The sequence below is a fragment of the Acartia tonsa genome, chromosome 10 (genome assembly GCF_053477335.1).
Source record: "Acartia tonsa isolate MP-2025a chromosome 10, ASM5347733v1, whole genome shotgun sequence".
Taxonomy (NCBI): Eukaryota; Metazoa; Arthropoda; class Copepoda; order Calanoida; family Acartiidae; genus Acartia; species Acartia tonsa.
In genome coordinates this window covers 33,057,892-33,079,846 of record NC_137269.1, presented here as the reverse complement: position 1 = coordinate 33,079,846, position 21,955 = coordinate 33,057,892, and the positions used below count along the sequence as shown (strand labels likewise).

The window sequence follows — 21,955 nt, the reverse complement described above, 5'->3', positions numbered from 1 at the left end:
ATATCTCTATCTCTACTGGCTAAATAGGCCTCTAAAAATCAACATATAACGTTATCACGGCGATTTTGACAATTTCTCACCAATGTGCAGGTTTTTAGCTCTTCTGCACATTTCAACTTAAACATATAAGGCTATATGATATCCATAAAATCTTAAGGGCAGTTTTGAAATCCCGTTATTTTATAAAAAAAAAACGATTTAAATGCATAGGAGAATTGCTTTGAGATAAATTTAGGTGTTCTGCATATTTTTGTTCAAATTAGAAAATGCCTTTAAGCTAGATTGTTGCGTCAAAAGTATGCTGTGTTATCTTTGAACCGAGACTAGCGCTGGCGAGTCTTTTTTCACAATTTTTAGCGTCTTTTTATATGTTTAAGTTGAAGAGCTAAAAACCTGCACATTGCTGAGAAATCGTTAAAACCCCCGTGCTGACGTTGTATGTTGATTTTTTTAGAGGCCTGGCGCTAGTTAGCCAAAAGAGATAGGGAGATACAAATTTGTGCATGTATTTCTAGGAAAATGAACTTTTTAGGTGAGCAGAAGAATTAAATGCGAAAAAGTGTAGTTTTAGTATTACGTCTATTCTTTCCCCTTATGCATAAAAAACTTTTAATGTAAAAATTTAAGTGATTAAAAAGTAATTTATCAGGAGTTTCATCAAGTAATTTTTTGCCTATAATGCATATTTAAATTCAAGTTTTTTTTATAATCATTACCGCAATTTACATATAATTTAGATGATTTAGAAAAAATTTAAGTTTATAAAATTCTGACAAAGAAATCAAAGTTAGCTGAATCTGAGTTTGAGAGTTTTTTTTAGAAACACAGATCTATATATTAAACAGAATTTCAAATTTGAATCTTGTTATGTCTGTATTTCTAATAGCCCTTTTAAAATTAAATTTATTTTTTTTATACACAAATATAACGATCAAAGTCAATTAATATATTAACTAAACATATTTAGAATCAATATTAAAATTAAGATATAATCATTCAAAATAAAAATATAAGATTTTAAAAAGATAATTGATATATGTGATCACTTAAAAGAAAAAAAAAATACTATAAGAAGAGTCTTTGAAAAGAAAAAGCTTAATGTTTAAAAATGCAACATCCAATTTTTCTAAATTTTGATCACACTAGCTGAAAGTCAAATCAGATAAAAGTTTCCTCATAAATTTAAATCACAAACGAACACAAGAAATCTTAACAGGGATTAATATTCTCAAAGACAAATGAATTTTAAATGCATGGTATTTCACTGCATCTTAATGTCAAGCTTTACGGGGACATAAACCTTGCAGAACTACCTTACTACTGTTTGGTGCTAAACTAGCTTAATCACATTTAACATAATCTAGCCCTCATCTAATTTTCAAAATATTTTAAATATTTGTTGGGGGATAAAGATAAATGAAAAAATTATAAAAATCCATACAATGTCATTTACAAAACCTTATTTAATTTGAAATACTTCATTAAGGTTAGGTTAGGTGAAGTAAGTTTAAGAAGAAGCCCATAGGTTTTATGCACTAAAAGTTTAGGGCTCCTAACAGATTAATTAGATTGGTGCTTTCACACAAAGTGCGTGTTAAGCACCGGTAACACTCATTAACACAATGTAAGAAGGTTGGTAGCTGTTTTCAGTACCCAATGTAACCTTACCTTACCTAAGGTACCTTACCTTACCTTACCCCCCCCCCCACTTATTTCAATTCAATTCATTCATCTTGTCATATCTTTAAATTTTTATCTAACTTCCATTTACCTATTCCTGAATTACGATATAATTTTTTTTCCTGATCTTATCTGTCCTTGTTCGGACAAAAGTTTGAATATTTCATTTAAGTTTTTCAAACTAGCATTAAAGGGTTTAAAATTTAGTTGATTTTATCTATGAAAATTATACAAGGTAGTCAGTAAAATTTAACTTGAAATCAAGGACGTCCAAGCCTTTTTGAGGGGGGTAATTGACAAAAAAATTGTATAGTTTTTCAGGGCAGGCTTGGTGTGATACTGGTTCGGGTTGTATTACATATATGTAGTAGTTTTCCCCACTCCATTTTTGGACTGGGTAATAGTATTACAATTAGATTTCCTGTTGTGTCTTTAGATGAAAGGTCAATTAGCATTATTCTTATTTTTAAAATATCTATGACATTTTTAGTCTGATTTTCCCTACTTTGCTAATATAAAAAATTACTTAAGGTTACATAGTAAGCATCTACTCCTAATGTTTCTTTCAAAATATCTTTTAACATTTTTATGCTTTGCTACTTATGGGTGTTGCCGTCATTCTTTTTTTCATCTTACTCTTGTATTTCTTTTATTTTCAGGGTCCAGGAAATGTTTAGAAGAATCCAACGTCAAATCCATTCACCAGAATTTCAGGAATTTATATTAACCTCAGAAAATAATTTCTTGCTAACCAGGAATTAAGGGAAACTGTAACGAAAACGTCTACTGGTTGTCTAGTCACGCACCAGCCGCTAATTTAAATCTTTTTAGGCGATTAAAGTTTTACTAAAATAAAGGATCATCACAACGTAAATATTTAACGATTGTCCTGCGGCTTACTGATGGCTGACACATAGCTAAGTCAAATCCACTCTAAATAAATATGGCAATGTCAAACTGCAAAAAAAAAATTATTTCTCCCCTATCCTCTCTCATTGAATTGTGCAAAATAATTAATGTTTTTTTAGATACTCTAAACAGTGGAGTGCGATTTTTCATATTGGATTATTTCATGCTTTTTAATTAGTCATACACTTTTTTTGCTATTGCTTATCTCTTATGTCCTGATATTAACCTCACAAAACAATTATTTTTTATGTCGACAATGAAAAATTGTTTTACATACATATACATTTTTAGAAATATTGACATTTTTGCGTAATTATTTTACTTTTAGAAATCTTTAAGCAAAAGAGGATTGGTGTCTATATGTTTGTGTGTTTATTTCGCCCTTTTACTGATTTTTAAAACTAAAATTAGTGTAAAAGGTTGCCCCCATACCCCTTTAATTTCAGGAATAGAAATATAGACAGACATACATACACAAAACTTTACAGAAGGATAAAAAAAATAAAATATATAGATTTGAAAAAAAATGATATTTCTGTGTTGAAATGAATTTTTTTTACAGAGATCTTAAGGGATAAGACAATGGCCAATAAATTGATGTACATCCCCAATGATTAAACACAAAATAACCCCATCTGTAGATTATAGTTAGTGGTTGAAACGTTAGGACACTCAACTTATTGAACCAAACAATAAGAATTCAATAAAAGTCGCCAAAATTGTTAAGTTATCAAATAAGAAAACGTAATTATAAAACTTTGGAAACTAGTTTAAAAAAACAGCCCGATGTTCCCTCCCTCCCTCCCTGATTATTTTATGTGAATGCCTAGGCCAATATGGAGAAAGATTTAGATACATAACATTACCATATTCAAACTTCTTTCAACAAAAACAAGAACCATTACTTTCAAAACTAATAGGAAATCAGGGGTAATTAAAGGGTGAGAAAAAAAAATGCGTACCTTTTTAAAATTGAAATTGCGCGGCTTGTGTTAAAAGTAGAAAAATGTTAGAACCGCTATGAAGTCTATTTTTAGGAAATATATAAACGATTCCTGTGCTACGCATAGTTTAGGAGCTACGTGTTAAAATGTCCCAACTGACTTAAAACTTGACTTGCGAGTAAATTTTGGGACATTTTACCCTATGGCTCCTAAATTATGCGTAGCACAGGAACCGTTCAAATATTTCCAAAAAATACAGTTCATAGCGGTTCTAACGATATGCGTAACATTTTTCTACTATTAACACAAGCTGCGCAATTTGAAATTAAAAAATGTAGGCATCTCTTTTTGCAAAATATCTTCTCTAATTTTTAGTTATATTTTAAAATTTACTCGCAAGTCAAGTTTTACATCAGTTGGGACATTTTAACACGTAGCTCCCTAACTATACGTAGCACAGGATCCGTTCTTATATTTCCAAAAAATAGAGTTCATAGCGGTTCTAACGATATGCATAACATTTTTCTACTATTAACACAAACCGCGCAATTTTAATTTTAAAAAGGTACGCCTTTTTTTGCTCACCCTTTATGTCCATAATGAGCCAGCATTTGACATATTTAATATTCTCTCAAAAGAAAACAAAACAGAATAATCTAAAGCACTGACTTTTAACAAATTAGCTAGTGAAGGAAATAACTACAATAATTAAAATACATTAACACCAATGATAAATATAGACCAAGAAATGAGAGAAAGTATTTGCTTACAATTTGCAGCAGATCTGGGGTTTGAAGGCTTGACAATTGTTTTCACGTGAAAGGAGCGGAATTTGGTTAATAAAACAAAGGCCTGTTTGTAAGTCAAGGCATGAACCTTAACCTTAATAATAAAAAATTAAAGATATCGATTTTTCTACTTGTAGAGAGGTTTCTATTAAAAAAATTATGCAGTTTAGGGATGTGGTAAATTCAGGGAGTAAGGGAGGGGACAATGGGCAATTAATTCAATTTAAGAGGGTTCGCTGAAAAGCAATGAAAACTAGATTTATCAAGAAAATTTTACCAAAATTGTAAGGGGATCATGGTAACCTAATTTAGAACAAAATTAGTTCTAAGAAAAAAATCATTTACTTGAAAATTAAATTATCAACACATCACAATGTAGTAAACATTCTGTAATTAATCACTAGAAAAATCTTGTTTAGAACTACCCCAACCCTTCTGATAAATTTATAACGGACCCTTAAATTCAAGCGGTTCTTAGATTATTTAATACATAAATATCACAGTAGAGTTTCTATACATGAAAAGACATTTTCTGGGGAAAAATTTTTTGTTAAAACCAGCGATAAATACAAACTTTTCTGTCTGCATATTCAAAACTAGCTCAGCTAAGTTAGCGGGGCATTGATGCGCAAGTCCCCAAAATCAGTAAGAATCTGCTGTATTCGTGCACATTCCCTTTAAGCCAGTCCCCAAAGTCTGTGACTCCTTAAAAATTGAATATTCGATCCATTGTCCCCTCCCTTACTCCCTGGGTAAATTGGTGTTACTTCAATGTCTTCAAAACCTAAGATATACAGAAAATAGAATCAGAGAAAACCAAAATTATGTCGAAGTTAAATAATTGTTTCATTATTCACAATTATGCTTTGCCTCTAGCCTCCAAGGGTTTCGCTCTAAGAAAGAAAGAGTGACAAAATGTTTTTCCAAGATTTTTTGTTTAAAAAAGTGTTGTTTTTTGTGTCGGGGCAGTATTTCTTTAAGCCTCGGGCCAGAAAATTTAAAGAATAGTTCAATAATTTACGAGATCTATCTTGACAAAAATTAGGACACCTTTTGCTGTTCTGGCCATGCGTACATACCAGTAGGATTACCTAGATATTCTCACAAGAGGTATTAATTATGCAGCAAGATAATATCATTAACCCCATTGATAAGTATAGACGAAGGCTCTGGTATCTTTTAAACTGCATTAGTTAAAAACTTAGATTTTAAAAGTTTAGAGCTAAAGTATAATATTAATCAATGTGTTTCTGTCGTCCAAGAGATCTTACTAAATTAAAAATTTTGCATGTAACATTATTTACACAGAAAACTTTTAATAGAAAACAGTAAAAGTGTCTGACTATGACGTCAGAAAAAATTAACAATTAACCAATGAGAGGCCGCTATATATTTTACCATTGTGAATACTGGCTTCTCATTGGTTAATTGTTAATTTTTTCTGACGTCATAGTCAGACACTTTTACTGTTTTCCTTTTAATAATGCACGGTAAATAATTTAAGATTACGATTGTAATTTTTTGAATTTTTGAAATTTTTAGGAAATTTTTTTTATAGTATCATTTTAGTAATCTTTATTTCAGTAAAGATGTTCAATTCGTAATGCACGGGATATTTACAATGTATTATGATTTTTTTTCTCGTATTCATTCGAATCCGGTGGATAGGAACCGGTTCTCATCCATATGAAAAAAACTATGTCTAGCATCGTATTATATCCAGCTTTCTACGAATATAAAAATGTACAATCATAAGACTAAAACCATTTTTAGCCCGTGCCTTCGGCACCTTGGGGCTAAAAAACTGGTTTTAATCTTATAATTGTACATTCTATATCCGCGGAAAGCCGTTTATAATACGATGCGAGAAATAACTATTCCTGTACAATTATTCAATTACTCTTTTATAAATCTAATTACATTCAGGGAGGGGACACTAGACTGTAAATTATACTGGAACCAAAGTTTAATGAATATGTTCTCTCATTTGTTAGCTTTAAACTTTTAAGACTTAAAATAAATTTTATTGGGTTGCTTAAAATAGCAGTGCCCAAACTTTTCCATCAATAATTTTAATTTACAGAAAGTTTAATCTTGTTTATAATAAATGGATGTGTTGGACAATTTATCATTCATTGTCTTATCCCCTGATTCCTGTCTTACCTTCTATTACAAGCATAAAATTACAAAAAGTAATATCGTATGCATATTGTGTTCTATAAAGATTATATTCTTTTAATTAGAAATTGAAAAAAATATAGTTTATAAGATGCAGAACAAAAGTCGTGTAATTAAATGCTTAATTGTATAAAGTAGTTAATATATATTGACCTTCTACACATAGACGTCCAAGAGTTGGGGGTAAAGGGCTGTGTTCCCCCCTCAAACATCGAAACTCCTCATTTTACCCCCCTCAAAATAAGAAAAATACATTTAATTTCCCCCTTCAAACCTTTGAAACCGTCATTTTACCCCCCTCAAAATAAAAAGCTTGGACGTCATTTCATCTACAAGTGCCTAACTTTACGTTTTTATCAAGACTCCATCAGTTATTAATCAGAGGTTAATAAAATTGTTACTAGGAGCTATGTGAACAATCTGTTCAAAATGGAAAGGTAAATGTTTCATTTATTTTTCAAAAGTATGTCATTCAGCGATTAAGCATACCAGTTTATCAGAGGAATAAACATAATAAGAATGATTATTTCCAGTAGTAGCAAAGCTGTCAGAAATTATATAAGAAGATATATTGATAAAGAAAGTAGTCTGAAATATGAAATGTTGAATCACTATTGTACACTATGAGTTGAGTGCCATAAAGAGTTTCTCAGTTTTCTCCTTTAAAGAAATGTTCATGCGTTACATTGAAGGGGTGGAAATAAAACAATTGGCGGCAACATTAAAATTGTTGGGTGATGAGTTCGAGTCCTGATCTAACTTGTTCCTACTACTGCTATGTCAGATACTCGGCATTAATAAGGGGAATGCCTTGGACAAGTCATGCAACTTATTGAGTTCGAGACAACTATTGTCAGTGGACATTAAGACATGACACCATGCCCTTTACTATCAAGATTTGGTTCAGATAAAAACAAAATAACATTGAGGAATACTGATAGACCAACTCTAGTTATAGGGTAGCTAATCTAGTATTAAGTAAGTCAAATTAAGTTAACTCTTTTTTTATATATTACATCAGTCTTCAAAAGTACAGTTGTGAATGTGAGTAAGTGAATATTACTTTTTCAGGGATAAAGAAAAAAAATATGTTAGAGTTTAACCAACCCCCCTCTCCCCCATCCCCATAATAAACTACAAGAGGCTTTATTATTTGCACATTATTTTACACACTCTCCCTTATTAAATTATCGCCCATTTCAACCCCCCCCCCCTCCCCAGAAATAGAAATATTTTATTAGTAAGTAAATGGATGCTATGGGTGAAGCCATTAGCCAAAAATGCCAAAAATCCAGATTTTTAAAATTGTTTATGCTTTCAAGTAAAATTTATACTTATATATTATAACTTCTAATGACTGACAAAGGCCTTGTATCATACCAATTCCCTTTTCTCTGATAAAGTGTAAATGTGTATAAGAAAATAAATCTTCCCTGTACATTAACATGTCAAAAAGGTTGGTGGTTCTTACCATTTTTTGTTCAGCTATACCTTTGTAATTGGTTCCTTTATTATGTGATAAAGGGCAAAAAATTCCAATAAAATGTTCTTATAGTGAAACCTTAACCTTTAGAGGTCTTTTATATCATTTGCTTAACCCAACCAAATTTAATTTAAACAAAGAACAAATCCTAATTTGATAAAAGTTTGTTTTTGATTTTATGTATATCTTACACAATATAGGTTTAGATTTTGTATAATGGTAGTTATTGAAAAGCCATGTTTTTTTACATAAACAAATTGCCAATATATATAAGCTCCGAATACGATTATTTTAAGCTTAAAACCAGTTTGGAGCCTTCCTGAAGAAATTTAATAACAACGGAAAATTCCGATAATGCTTATTCATAGCATCGTTTTATAGGCCCAGGCTAACAAAACTGGTATCAATATTATCAGTGTAATAATTATTATTCGTAGAATATTGTCTATTATACGATTCTATACATAATTTTTCAGTATGACATAGAACCCAAATAATTATTATTTAGTACCTACGTAAGAACAAAGTGGATGATATAGAGGGTCGGAAATCCCGAAGTGCGCATCATCACCACAGACACTCAAGAGTTCATGCTATGGATCAAAAGGTACGTACGCTTAAACAGGATAATTATGGGCGCTTTCGCACCGATAATCCTTCCCCCACTTAAAAAAAAAAATTTAAAAGGAGGTTAGTTTTTAATTTAGGTTGGGTACTGGATAGCCCCACAGGGTTAGGTCCCCCTGTAGGGATTATACATTGGGGGAAAAACTTTCCACAATTACAAATTATTTTAAGAATAAGGGAGTAGGGGAAAGGGGGGTTTATAATGCTCAACAGGTACTTTGTGTGGAGGCAACTAATTGTATCCTTAAATAGACTATTATTGCTTACCACTTAAATTACTTACTTTCTGGGATCTTAGGGGATTAGACAATGGATGATATATTTTGATAAACACAGTCTCCCTTACGTAGATCAATATTATCAGCTGGAAAGTTTGGACATCAACAGTTTGTACTAACAGAAATAACAGACAAAATGTTGGTTTTTTTTTGCCTCATATTTTATCAATTTTAGAACTAATATTGAACTAAAAAAGAAAGATGGGACAATGGGGTGTTTATTACACACGTCCCCAAACTTTTATAATAACGTTTTCTTATTCGTTGGCTCGACAATTTTGGGTACTTTCATTGTTGTACCCAATTATGGGTTGTTTAATTTGAGTGTCCAAACCATTCCAAGGTTTTTTTAAGTGATTCATCATTGGGGATGTACATCAATTTATTGTTTTATCTCTTTAGATCCATGACTTTAATGCCTTCCCACGTTGAATATCTTTAAGTTTCTAATTTTGTTTAAATTTAGAGAAGAGCAACTCTTGGTGAATTTTCGCGCCAAGATGAAAATTTCTACACAAGCCGGATTCCTCATAAAATGTCCAAATATGATGATTATGATTCTGCTTTCTCATCAGGTAATAAAGGCGTTGGTAGTACATTACCAAAGGATGTGCCACTAGAGGCTGCTAGGGGCCCTTGAGGAGTAGAGGGGGGGGATAAATAAAAAAAGATACATTTTTGTCATAGGGAAGGGGGTATTTTTCATAGAAGATGTCTCTTGAGAGGTAGAGGCTTCCTACTACATTGTGTTTAACCTACATTGGTAATTGGCCTAATAAAAAGGAGAATAATATCGGTTCAGCGGTTTCTTAGATCTTAAACTTCAGAGTGACGTCGTATTACTAATTATTACAGTTTATCATGCTTATTCTTCGCCCCTTGTCTTAAGTGCATAAGTATTTCATTTTAAAACTAAAATTTAAAAGCAAAACTATTGTGTTTTTTTACAGGTATTATAAGAGTATCTCCAGCACCCAAGAGTCGAGTTTCCAGCGGTGAATCTGATGATAGCAGGAATAACATCAGTTTTATTTTATTCAATTAAAAAAGTATTTGAATTATAGAGATTGGCATAATAGTAATAACTTAATAAGTTATAATTTTACTAAATATAATTTTTAGGGGACAAATGACCATAACACATTTTAGAACTGTATCCAAATTTGAAGAAATGTTTTTATAACGAAAAATAAACTTTTGGTTGGCATTAGAATTTCAACTGGCACAGTTATACCTGCCTCAACAAGAGCAAACAGCAAAGGTTCACCAGCTAGTAATAACAGGATCAGGTAAGAATAGTTATAGCTGTGACCACCAGAGTAACTAGCTAGGGTTAACTTGTAATAACAGGATCAGGTAAGAACAGTTATACCTGTGACCACCAGAGTAACTAGCTAGGGTTCACCAGCTAGTAATAACAGGATCAGGTAAGAATAGTTATAGCTGTGACCACCAGAGTAACTAGCTAGGGTTAACTTGTAATAACAGGATCAGGTAAGAACAGTTATACCTGTGACCACCAGAGAAACTAGCTAGGGTTCACCAGTAATAACAGGATCAGGTAAGAATAGTTTTACCTGTGACCACCAGAGTAACTAGCTAGTGTTCACCAGTAATAACATGATCAGGTAAGAATAGTTTTACCTGTGACCACCAGAGTAACTAGCTAGGGTTCACCAGTAATAACAGTATCAGGTAAGAATAGTTATACCTGTGACCACCAGAGTAACTAGCTAGGGTTAACCAGTAATAACAGGATCAGATAAGAATAGTTATACCTGTGACCACCAGAGTAACAAGCTAGGGTTCACCAGTAATAATATGATCGTTATACCTGTGACCACCAGAGTAACTAGCTAGGGTTCACCAGCAATAAAAGGATCAGGTAAGAATAGTTATACCTGTGACCATCAGAGTAACCATCTAGGGTTTACAAGTATTAACAGGATCAGGTGAGAATAGTTATACCTGTGACTACCAGAGTAACTAGCTAGGGTTTACCAGTAACAACAGGATCAGATAAGAATAGTTATACCTGTGACCACCAGAGTAACTAGCTAGGGTTCACCAGTAATATCAGGATCAGGTAAGAATAGTTATAGCTGTGACCACCAGAGTAACTAGCTAGGGTAAACCAGTAATAACAGGATCAGGTAAGAGTAGATGAATATGTGTAAGGACGTCAAAGCTTTGTTTGAGAGGTAATGAAGTGTATTTCAACAGTTTAATATTAAATTTTTCAGGGATTCGTACAGTGATACTGATCCAGGAGTCCATAGTGGCAAGTCAAGCAGACATTCTAGTGCTGGTAAGTTTTTATGTTTTTATAACAAATTTTAAGTCACTTATGTCAATACGTCTAACGTACTCGGTTCGTCTGACTGTAAGATTAATCAGTTTAATATTGTTATTTTTGGATAGTATAAATTTTGGATATTACAAAAATGCAATTTTATTAGCTATCATTTTCTGTACATGTTTGCTATAATCTAGATTTCACAAAACTATTTTAGAAATGGACTTGGCAGTCTTTTTAGTAGCAGGGCTCATCTTTAATTTCAAATGTCCGCCAATCCCTTCAATTGCAGGAGGGTCGGGATTTTCTTGGCTGTTATTTTAGATACTGGTCTGCTATTTTGCAAATATTCCCACACCAATGTGAATCTAGCATACAACGAACTAGGTCTGTTGATCTGTGAGTTATGATGCATAATAAGTATCCTAATCTTTTTGAGGGTTTTGTGATTTTCTATTTTTTATATAATCATTCATTCTCCCTTTCTCTTTTAATTGATTAATTTACTCTCTTTTTCTCTATTTCTGTCTTTCGATATTTCCTCTTGTCTATTGTGAGAAGCTCTGATATTTAATGGACGCTTTTTTTCCTTTTTTCAGGACTACGGGGTGGAGGTAGCTGGAGGCAAACCCCAGGTTCTGCAGACGAAGGAAATTATAGATTGATAAATAAACTATTACATTTTGCATCACTTTCTTTTTGTCTTAACTATAACACTTTGGTTAAGTGTGACTTCCGAATTTGCGGGAAGTTCTAGAGATCTTAGTCTTTCAAGGCAAAACCCCCAATACCAGGAACCATCAAGTTCAACAGCAGGTTTGAGTATAGATTTATTGACACAAACTATTTCAAAGTCCTGAAATGACAAGATCAATTAATAAACAGAATAAAATATTATACGTTAACTTAAAACTTTGAGCACTAAAAAAAATCTTTTTTTCTTTTGGTTAAAGAATCTTTGGGTACTTTGGCTTTAAAGGAAAATTATTTGGTTTATAGACCATTGTTAAATGCATAAATATAAGCACATAAAACTTACTAAAACATAATATTTGAATCATAATAAAGTTTCACGTGTAGCTGGCTAGAGCCTTAAAACTTAATAAATCCGTCCTATATGCCATACAATTATATATAAAATGAAGAAAAAACTACCTGAAGTTCTTATGGTTTAAGCACCTGGCATACCAGGGTTATTCACGCACTCTGAGACCAATGTTAGGCCCGACTCAATTCTCCGAATGTCTTTATCCACACACATGTAAATCAGAAGTGCGTGGCATTACCAAAACATAAACAATCTTACAATGCCACAACTCTTTAGGAAAGTTAAACAAAGACGACATTTTTTCTGGACTGGAATTATGGAATAAGGAAATTAATTTCGATCTTGATAAACACAAAGCTTCCTCGAAAAGAGGTTAAGACACTTTTAAAGAAGCGAAACTACTTTATAATTTCAATTGTCTGTCCGCCCGTCAGTTCGTAACGCTATGGGAGCAATGCCATATTTTTCCAGCTGCTGTTAAAGATAATGACTGAATTTTAATGAGGAAATTTAAACCAATGAGCATCTAGTTTTCAATTACTTTTTTCTGTCGGTCTGTCTTTCATATTTTTTCTCTTCAATGAATCTATTCATTAATTTATCAAGTCTCCTTGTCCGCATTCCCATTTATGCTTTTTGTGCTTCGCTACTTATTAATGTTATCACCCTTGTTATGTCTATGATTTATCTATTTTTAATTTTATCTTTATTTATCTATTTTTCCCTTTAAAAAAGGTGACAGAGAAAGGAGAGAAAGATTGGAATCCTGGATTGAAAAGAAACAATCAAGATCTCATAGGTAAGTGACTAAGTAAATCCTTATACTGAAGTAACAGGATGTTTGTTTGTCTATTTGTCTGTGTGTCTGTACCGAAGGATCTCGCTAAATGCTGAACCGATCGGGTTCTCCTTAACAGGGTAGCTTCTCATAGGTTCCGGGAAGGTTTATAACTGGTTTGGGGGAGGGTACCACCACCCTCCCAAGAGAAATCACAATAAAATCGAAAATTTTTTTAAAATATTTCCGCCGCATAGTGTCGCGCTGCGTAGAGACATGAATTTAACAGCTGATAACATAGACAAATTATTTTTCAAATTAGATATTTAAAATAAAATGAAAACACTTAAATGCCACTAGAGGCCTCTAGGGGCGTAGCCGCTAGTGTATGAATATCTTACCTTGTTAGGGAGGAATTCTTTTTCGATTTATAAATGATCATCTAGAGAATCAGAGCTTCTTACGATTGTAATGGGATGCGATACTCTAACACGCAAGGCTATTAGGTTAATTAACATTCAACAGACAACCAAGCCTTTGATTGCTCGATCTTTGCCAGTAAAGATTTAACTGTGCCTGGTATTAAGTTGCGCCTTTATATGGGCCGAGGCATCCCCCATACTAACTATTTATATCGCGCACCTGACATTCATCACCTAAGGAATAAGACTTTAGACGATTAATTGATGTACATCCTCTAATAAGTTTTTAAGCTAACGAACGGAATAAACTGTCTGTACGTTTAGTACCTTTTGGTAATTAATAATATAATGTGTCTCAAACAAATTTGTTCTCTTAATTTTTTTTATGAAAACTCGCCTGTACTTGATGTAATGTTCCATGTTTTATAAGAGTTATGTGAAAAAGTAAAAGAAATTAGAGTAAAGGGGTGGTAAGTTAACAGAACTAAAAATACTACTTTTATTAACATTTTTATTTTAGTGGTAGAAGTAAAGTTGTTGGGCTGGATTTCAACATTGAATCAGGTTAAATGGCTTTTTTATTAGCAAAGTTACGCTATAATTTACTTTGCCTGTCTGTCCGCTTTTAACTCTATGTGGGAATTAGGATTTACTCAGCTGCTCGCAAAGCTAAACCTTTTCAATAATCCCCTTATTATAAACAATATTTGAATATAAATTCCATCCATCTTCCTCTTTCTTTTTAATACTCTCTTTTTTTATGGCCACGGAACATAATTCACTGTCTGTTTGTCAATCCAATTTTTTGTGCTTTGATACTTCCTTATCATCTGTTTTTTTTGCATAAATTGTAATATTTACAACAAATTCGTGTTCAAAAAAGTGAGATGAAACAGTATTATTTATTCAAATTATCACCAAACTTTTTAAAAGAGGATATCTCCCTAGCCCCTTAAAAGAAGAGTAATCTGATATAATAAATTTAAAATACAGTTCTAGTTCATATATAACTGGAAAATTGGACATGTAATAATATATGAAAATAGACCTCACTTGACATAACTTATATACCTCATATATTAAGAAAAACCTCTTTTACAGACAAATTCATCCTTTTATATAAATTTTATACTTCCAGTTTTAGGACTTTCTTATAGAGATGCTTCGCATATGATATTAAACGAAATATTATTAAATTAATGAAAACCACTATATGGTACGCAAAAAATATAAAAACTTCGCTTTTAAAAATACTTCCACCTGGGTGTATGTTACAAAGAGTTTATGTGCATAAATCTTAATCAAGCAGACCTGAACTAACTTATACAAAAATATGTTGGAATAAAGGAATACATAAATGGACAGTGACATGTACTTTTTTTTATAGGGCTCCGCAGTCTATAGTTGCATAGTTTCCATTTTCAATTTTTGAAATTAAAAATAGAAATACTGGGGTTCCAATTTTTTCTCTAGGGGAGATTTCTCTTAGGTGCACCGAGTAACCCTCCAAAAATTAGTTTCAAACCTTCCTAATACTTATAAAAAGCTTAACTTTAACGAAGAGCCATATGGGTTAAGCGCTTAGTGAGAGAGACACACATCCTGTTACTATGATATCCGGTTACCTATTAACCTTACAGCTTTTCAGAATACTGAAGAAATTATTGAATTATAATTCATTTGCATATTCTACCAACCAGAGGAAAAAAGCTAAGTTTGGCCCTAAAGCTTTTTTTAAAGATAGTTTTGTCATGTTAAATCTTTTCTACATTTATGGTTATCCAACAGCAATCTATCTTTTAGCTTTTTTTGTAAATTAAAAATCTATATCAAACCTTATAATTTGATTTTGTAACAATAAGGTATAATCTAGGGAAAGTTAGGTCTTGATACATCAATTTCTCGTCCTTTGTCTTATCCCTTAAGATACTGACTTGCTAGTCATAGCTAGGGTAAACAAAAATGCAGATAGAAAGTACATGTTGTCTCAATAATGACTATTTTAGACACTGCATAATATTCTTTAAGTAGATATTAATATGAAAATAATCAGGCTTAATATAAAATATATGAAACCTTCTTGGCTAAATCTTCAAAACCTTTTAGCTTATTGAAATACAAGTACACACAAATTTATCTTTGTTTTATGGTATTTATCTATCATATTTGGGTTTTAAATTTATGTAAAAATTTACCATAAAATATAAAAACCTTAAATTATGAAATTAAAGGGTGTGCAAAAAAATGCGGACATTATTAAAATTGAAATTGCGCGGCTTGTGTTAATAGTAGAAAATTCGTATGCATATAGTTAGAACCGTTATGAACTCTAGTTTTTGAAAATATAAGAACGAATCCTGTGCTACGTATAGTTGGGGAGCTACGTGGTGAAATGTTCCTATTGCCTTAAAACTTAACTTGCGAGTAAATTATCAAATATCAAAGTATAAAAAGATTGAATAAAAAATTGCAAAACGAGTTTATTTTTTATTTTCAAACAATGAATTCAAGAAAAATTATAAAATTAACTAATTTATTAACAAACTAACAACAAACAAAGAAGTTAACAAACTAACAACAAACAAAGAAGTAATCAATTGTGGTAAGTTGAAGCGTTTCAACTTACAGTCGCGAGTTCGAGTCAAACGAGCCCCTAGCCTTAAAGATTCTATCAATAAAGAACTAGCAGTAGTTACTACTACAAAGATATATTTTAAACTGAATACATTTACAATAGGATTATTACTATATATACAAAATTAGATGATAACATAGGTTAGGTAGAAGGGGGTGTGGGGAGATGAGGGCGGAGCCCTGTTGCGGTAGATATTTGTGGGGTAAGCTTCAGTAAGGGGAAGGCAGGCATCTCCCGGTAAGACAGTTGACTGGGGCTTGGGGTTGTAGAGGGGCCGCGCCCCTCCCACTATCAGAGATGTCCAATCTGACCGCTGCTTGTGAGGTCTCGGCAAGGCCCCGGAGGGGCAGGGTGAAATGGTGATAATAGGATTAGCGCTGGGTTGTAATTTGATAAGCCGCAGCATAGCAACTCTATGAAAGGCTTGTCCGTTTACTGCCGTCTTACCACATCCTCCCCTTCAAGGGCTGCGGGACCACCGGGACATCAGGCCTTGAACCGTGGGGGACGGCAGATTCTCCCTGGGGCACAGCGCGGTGTAGGACAGCTCGGGCTACACAGGCCCCTCGGGAAACTCGTTGCTTGGTCTGACTGTGGTTGGATATCAGCATGGTCAACTCCCGGTTGGCTCCCAGCTGAGGGTTGGCGACGGCCAGGCCTCGGCGTTGGAAGTTAGGCCTTGTCTGCAGAACTATCTCTGTCTCAGCGGGTAGCTGGACACGGAGACCCAGGCTCACTCTAGAGGCTCCCAGAGGAGGGACAACGATGTTAGTAGGCGCGTAGAACTCCATAGGGGCGCCTGTCTTGTCCAGGTTGCTCGGCCTCTTGGCTCCTACCCGGATGGGGATGGCTGTCATCTGGAGAGGGCACATCGCTTCTGCTTCGCCCTCGGGGGCCGCTACTTCCATCTCGGTGGCAACTTCTCTCCCTGGGGGCTCGCTGCTGGCAGGTAGGGGCTCCATGTCCGCATCGGGATTCCAAACTGCATCAGTGGGTGGTTCTGGGGCCGGCGGCGCCGGCTGTTGCTCGCTGGGCTGGTTCTGCAGGTTCTCTTCCACCGGGACACGATCCTGGCGGCTGGGCTGTGGGGCTTCTGTTGCTGCGGCAGCCGGCTGATACACGGGGAGCTGCCCTGGTCCACTGGATGGCACCGCCGCGGCTCCGACCGGCAGCTTGGTGGCGTCTTTGTCGCCGTCCAAGTCGTCCTGAATGTCCGTTGGAATCTGCTGGGTGGTGACATCTCCCGTGTATTTGCGCAGCCGGCCAACATGCGCGGTGATTTCTGAGATCTTGGCTGTCGGAGAGGCGGGGCTGATGACGTAGTGGACGTCCGTCGCCTGGCTCACTATCTTCCAGGGGCCGGTCCACCTCTCGGTAATCTTGGCTGCTTTCCCTGGCACCAGGCGGGGGGCCAGATACCAGACCAGATCTCCAACCTCGTACTTGGCCGTTCCCTCATAGGCTGCCGCGCTCCTTCGGATGGTCCCGTCTTCCCGTTGCTGGATTGCGTCAAACACGGCGTGGTATCGCTGCAGGAGGGCCTGGACATTGGCTGGGACCGACGCATACTCAGTGTCAGGCAGCCAGAGCACCAAGTCCACAGGAAGCATGGCCTCTCTCCCAAAGTATGCCAGAAATGGGGTCACGCCTGTGGGCCTGCAAGTCATGGTGTTGTAGGCGAAGGCAATAGCAGGCAAGTGCGGCTCCCAGTTGTTGTCGTCTCTGTCCAGGAACATCCGCATGCCTGTGTTGAGCGTCCGGTGGAACCTCTCGACTCGGTTGGACTGCGGGTTGTAGGGCGGCGGATGTGTCTATGGCTATGTGGCTATGTGGCGGTGCAGTAAGGCCTCGGCCACCGTGAGGGTGCGCTTGTTGGGGATGGCGTAGAGGCTGACAAACCGGCTGAACCCATCTTGACAGGTGAGGATATAGCGGTTCCTGGCTGGCGTCTCCGGTAGGGGCCCCACCAGGTCAATGAACAGGACTTGCTGTGGATACCCCTGCCGGGAGGGCACGTGTACCCCGGCTTTCAACCGCTCCTTGGTGATCTTTTGTACACACTCAGGGCAGGTCTGGACCATCAGGCGGACGTCGCGGGGCATGTTGGGCCACCAGAAGTGCATGGCGACGCGAGCTATAGTGGCGTCCATCCCATGGTGTCCAGCCATGGGGGCTCCATGGGCCAGGAAGAACGCGTCCTGCTGGAGGGCCGAAGGCAGCAGGTACCGAGTTCTCTCCCCTGTCAGGGTCTTGTCAGTGGTGGTAAGGCAGCCATGCTCTTCGAGTCCATGTGCTGCGAATCGGCTGGCGTACTGTTGCTCGTCTCGGTCCTTGCCCTGGAGCTCGGCCTTAGTTGGGGGCTTCCCGTCAGCCACCCATTGGCGGACACGGAGCAGGAGGGGATCCTGGGTCTGGGCTTCCAGGACTCGTTCCGGGTCCAGACGTACTGTGGAGGGTCTGCCAGGTGCGGGCTCCCCTAGCTGGCAAAGGTGGTGGAGATACTCGGCCTGCTCTGCTAATTCTTCAGCGGACAGGGCAGGCATGTTGTCATCCTCCCGGCGGCTGAGGGCGTCGACGTTGGTGTTCTGGGCGCCGGGACGATGGCAGACGGTGAAATCTAGGGCCGCCAGTTCCTCCTGCCAGCAGGCTACCATCCCTGTGGATGCGTTGAGTGACTTCATTTGTAGTAAGGCAGAGGAATCAGTGTTGATCTGGAAGCTGCGGTAGGACAGGATCCCATGGAATATCTGGATCCCATACATGATGGTGGCCATCTCTCCCTTCCAGGACGGGTAGCGGGTCTCGGGGTCAGTCGTCTTGCGCCCCACGGCGGCAATGAGCCTCTCCTTGCCGTCCTGGCACTGGCTGAGAATGGCGGAGATGGCCCGGCTGCTGTAGTCCGTGGTGAGCTGGAACACGGCTGGTAGGTCAAACCTGGGTGGCGCTCGGATCGGGGCTTGGCGGAACTTATCCTTGAGCTGTACCAGCTGGGCCTCCATCTCAGCTGTCCATGTCAGTGCCTTGGCCGTCTTCTGCCGATTCATCTTGTAGGTGAGGTGGGCGTACTCCGGGATGAACAGCCGGTAGTACCTGAAGAACCCCAGGAGCGCCAGCAGGTCCTTGGGGGTGCTGGGGGCTGGCCAGTTGAGGATGCGGTCGATGTAGTCCTCCAGATAGTCTACCTTGGCTCGGAACAGCTTGGTCTTGGATGGCTTGAGGCGGATTCCTCCCCGACGGTGGGCTTCCAAGACCTCTCAGAGTCTAGCCAGGTGGGCCCAGGTGTCATTGTGGAAGGACAAGACATCGTCCAGGTAGGACTGGAGGTTGGCCGTGCCCAGTGGGTTGAGGACCCCGGCAATGAACCTGGAGTAGACGGAAGGTGCGGTGGCTAGGCCAAAGGGCATCCTTTTCCACTGGTACAAGCCTCTAGGTGTGGTGAAGGCCGTGCAGGGCCGGCTATCCTCGGACACTCAGATGGTGTAATATGCAGCCACCGCGTCTAAGGCACTGTAGACGTGGTGTCCCCCGGCTCATTCTACCAGTTGCTGGATCTTGGGCAGGGGGTAGCTGTCTAGCTCGAGGCACTTGTTGAGGGCCCGGTAGTCGACAGCCCAACGGGTGCTCCCGTCCTTCTTCTTGATGGGCACCAGGGGGCTGCTCCAGGCTGAGTCCGAGGGCTCTATTACTCCTTCCTTCAGCCAGGTATCCAGCTGGCTTTCCAACTCAGCCTCCTGCCGGGGGTTCAGATCACGAAATTTCTGGCGGATCGGCTGGGTCCCCGGCTTTAGTCGGAGTTGCAGCTCTACTACGTCGGTGCAGCCCTGGGTAGAGTTGGAGAATACGTCTCTGTACTCCGATAGCATAGTCCAAACCTCCTTCTTGAGCAGGCTTGCGCAGGAACTTGTTCTCTTCCATCTCAAGGTCTGCCCACAGCTGCTGCATATCTGGGGGTTCGGAAGGCTCTTGAATGGAGTGGAGGCGAGGGGGAGGCTCATCGGAGACCTCCAGGATGTCGGGCTTCACCAGCTCCCCTGCCATGGGGAGGCCGGCGTTCAGCAGGAGAGGCATCTCCCCCTCATTTACCACCAGTACTCGGAACACGTTGGCGGAGCCAGGCCGGTGCGCATACAGGCCTTCTGGGATGACAAGGTACTCCCCAAACCTCTGTTCCGGGGCAGACAGCTGGATGGCGTCTTTGGTACGGTGTCCCACCAGTTCAACAGGGACAGCCATGATGCTGCGCCCAGGCAGGGCCACCCGCTTGGCCGTTCGGAGCTGGGGTGGTTGGCCATTGGCTGGAGTGATGGCGTTCAGCTTGTAAGTGGTGGCTGGCGCGGGGCCAGCCTTGGCTCTGGGGGCGTCCGGCCGCAACTTGACGGGCTCGGCGCCGGGAGTGGCTGAATCGTGGGGGTCGGGTGCGGCTCCGAGTGCATCAGACCACGACTTGACGGGCCTGGTCTCGGACTTAGCTGACCGCGACACGACGGGTTTGGCCCCGGGGGTGGCTGGGTCCCGCGGACCGAGCGCGGCTCCGAGTGCATCAGGCCGCGACTTGACGGGCCTGGTCTCGGACTTAGCTGACCGCGACTTAGTGGGCTGGGCCGCTGGGGGCCCCAGGTAGAGGGGGCCAGGTGGACACGGCTGGCCATTGATAAAGGTATCTGCAGAGAAGATGGCCTCTGGAGGGCTGAAAATCTCGGGGAACGTCGTTGGCAGGCTCTCCAGGGGCACCAGGGGCACTGGGGGCACTCCCATGGCTAGCAGGTTGGTCCCCCTGTGGGCGTTCAGCGCAGTATCCACCCAGTGTGTCCCTCGCTCGACTACGCGCGGCTGCTCCAGCAGAGGGCCTGGCAGGGGCCCCTCGTAGCTCAACTCTCTCTCTGCGGTCTCCCAGTCCACAGGGACGCCGCGGAGGGGGATGAACTCCCCACGCACCCACAGACAGGGGGTTTGCATGTCGAAACAAAGCCTAGTTCCGAATTCACGCAAGAAGTACCCCCCTAAGTTCAGTGGGTGCGAGAGATTCCATACCACTGTCACGTGGTACAGATGAAGTATGAGAGTATGACTAACTGCCATATACAACTCATTTAACTTCCCAATTACCTGGAGGGGCTGCCCTTCCTCATTAGCGGTCAGGATTTGGGTGTTGTCCGGAATCAATTGCGTGCATGAGGGACTCGGAAATAACAGCAGACCCTGGTACACGGTTGCCAGAATCAACCATGGCATCAACCTGTACGTGCTGGGCAGGGTCGTGAGTGGGGAACCTCACCCTGATATGGCAGGGGAAGTGGAGGTCCTGGCCATTGGACAAGGGGGCCTCCCGTTCTGCCGGTGTCGGGCGGAACTGCGGCAGCGGCCGGGCCGCCGCTATGGTGCTCTCGCCTACCATAGTGAGTGCAAACCTCTGGGGGTGGTCTACACTTGAGCTTCGAACCACTTGAGCTTTTTAAATCACTAAGTCAACAATTAATACTTTATCACTTGGTTGACAGTTGGAAACACTTATGTGTAATTATCACTAGGAGCTCTAAGGGTGATTCTGGAAGCGGTGGCAGCAGGGAATGTTCGTCCTGCAAGCGCCGGTAGGTTGTGTCCTGGGCTGGTTCCAGCGACACAGTTGGGTTTAGAGGCAGCGGCAGCAGGGAATACCCGTCCTGCTAGCGCCGGTGGTTCGTATCTGGAGTGGTGGCGGCAGGGAATGTCCCGTCCTGCAGCGCCGCGGGTTCGAATCCAGGTAGTGGCGGCAGGGAATGTCCTGGGGCTTGTCCCAGCTACACATGCCAAATTAGACTCGGTTCTGTAGCCGTCTGGGCTAAATTATCCGATCACCGTGGTTGCGCACCTAGCGCAGCTCCCACACGGTACGGAAAACGCCGTTAACTG

The 21,955-nt window shown here is 39.4% G+C and overlaps 2 protein-coding genes across 2 annotated transcripts in view; both read left to right on the top strand.

Annotated features, from left to right (window-relative positions):
* LOC145330772 (uncharacterized) overlaps nucleotides 1-2,442 on the top strand; it is a 37,070-nt gene extending 34,628 nt beyond the window's left edge. The window contains exon 8 of the mRNA XM_080175437.1: nucleotides 2,340-2,442. Coding sequence (XP_080031563.1) covers nucleotides 2,340-2,442 — 103 coding nt within the window. The remainder of the gene's footprint in view (nucleotides 1-2,339) is intronic.
* Nucleotides 2,443-6,907: 4,465 nt separating this feature from the next.
* LOC145330771 (uncharacterized) overlaps nucleotides 6,908-21,955 on the top strand; it is an 81,822-nt gene continuing 66,774 nt past the window's right edge. The window contains exons 1-9 of the mRNA XM_080175436.1: nucleotides 6,908-6,936; nucleotides 8,491-8,589; nucleotides 9,354-9,462; nucleotides 9,838-9,901; nucleotides 10,099-10,176; nucleotides 11,131-11,195; nucleotides 11,783-11,911; nucleotides 12,967-13,030; nucleotides 13,952-13,995. Of these exons, the coding sequence (XP_080031562.1) occupies nucleotides 8,578-8,589; nucleotides 9,354-9,462; nucleotides 9,838-9,901; nucleotides 10,099-10,176; nucleotides 11,131-11,195; nucleotides 11,783-11,911; nucleotides 12,967-13,030; nucleotides 13,952-13,995 (565 nt within the window). The 5' untranslated portion in view covers nucleotides 6,908-6,936; nucleotides 8,491-8,577. The remainder of the gene's footprint in view (nucleotides 6,937-8,490; nucleotides 8,590-9,353; nucleotides 9,463-9,837; nucleotides 9,902-10,098; nucleotides 10,177-11,130; nucleotides 11,196-11,782; nucleotides 11,912-12,966; nucleotides 13,031-13,951; nucleotides 13,996-21,955) is intronic.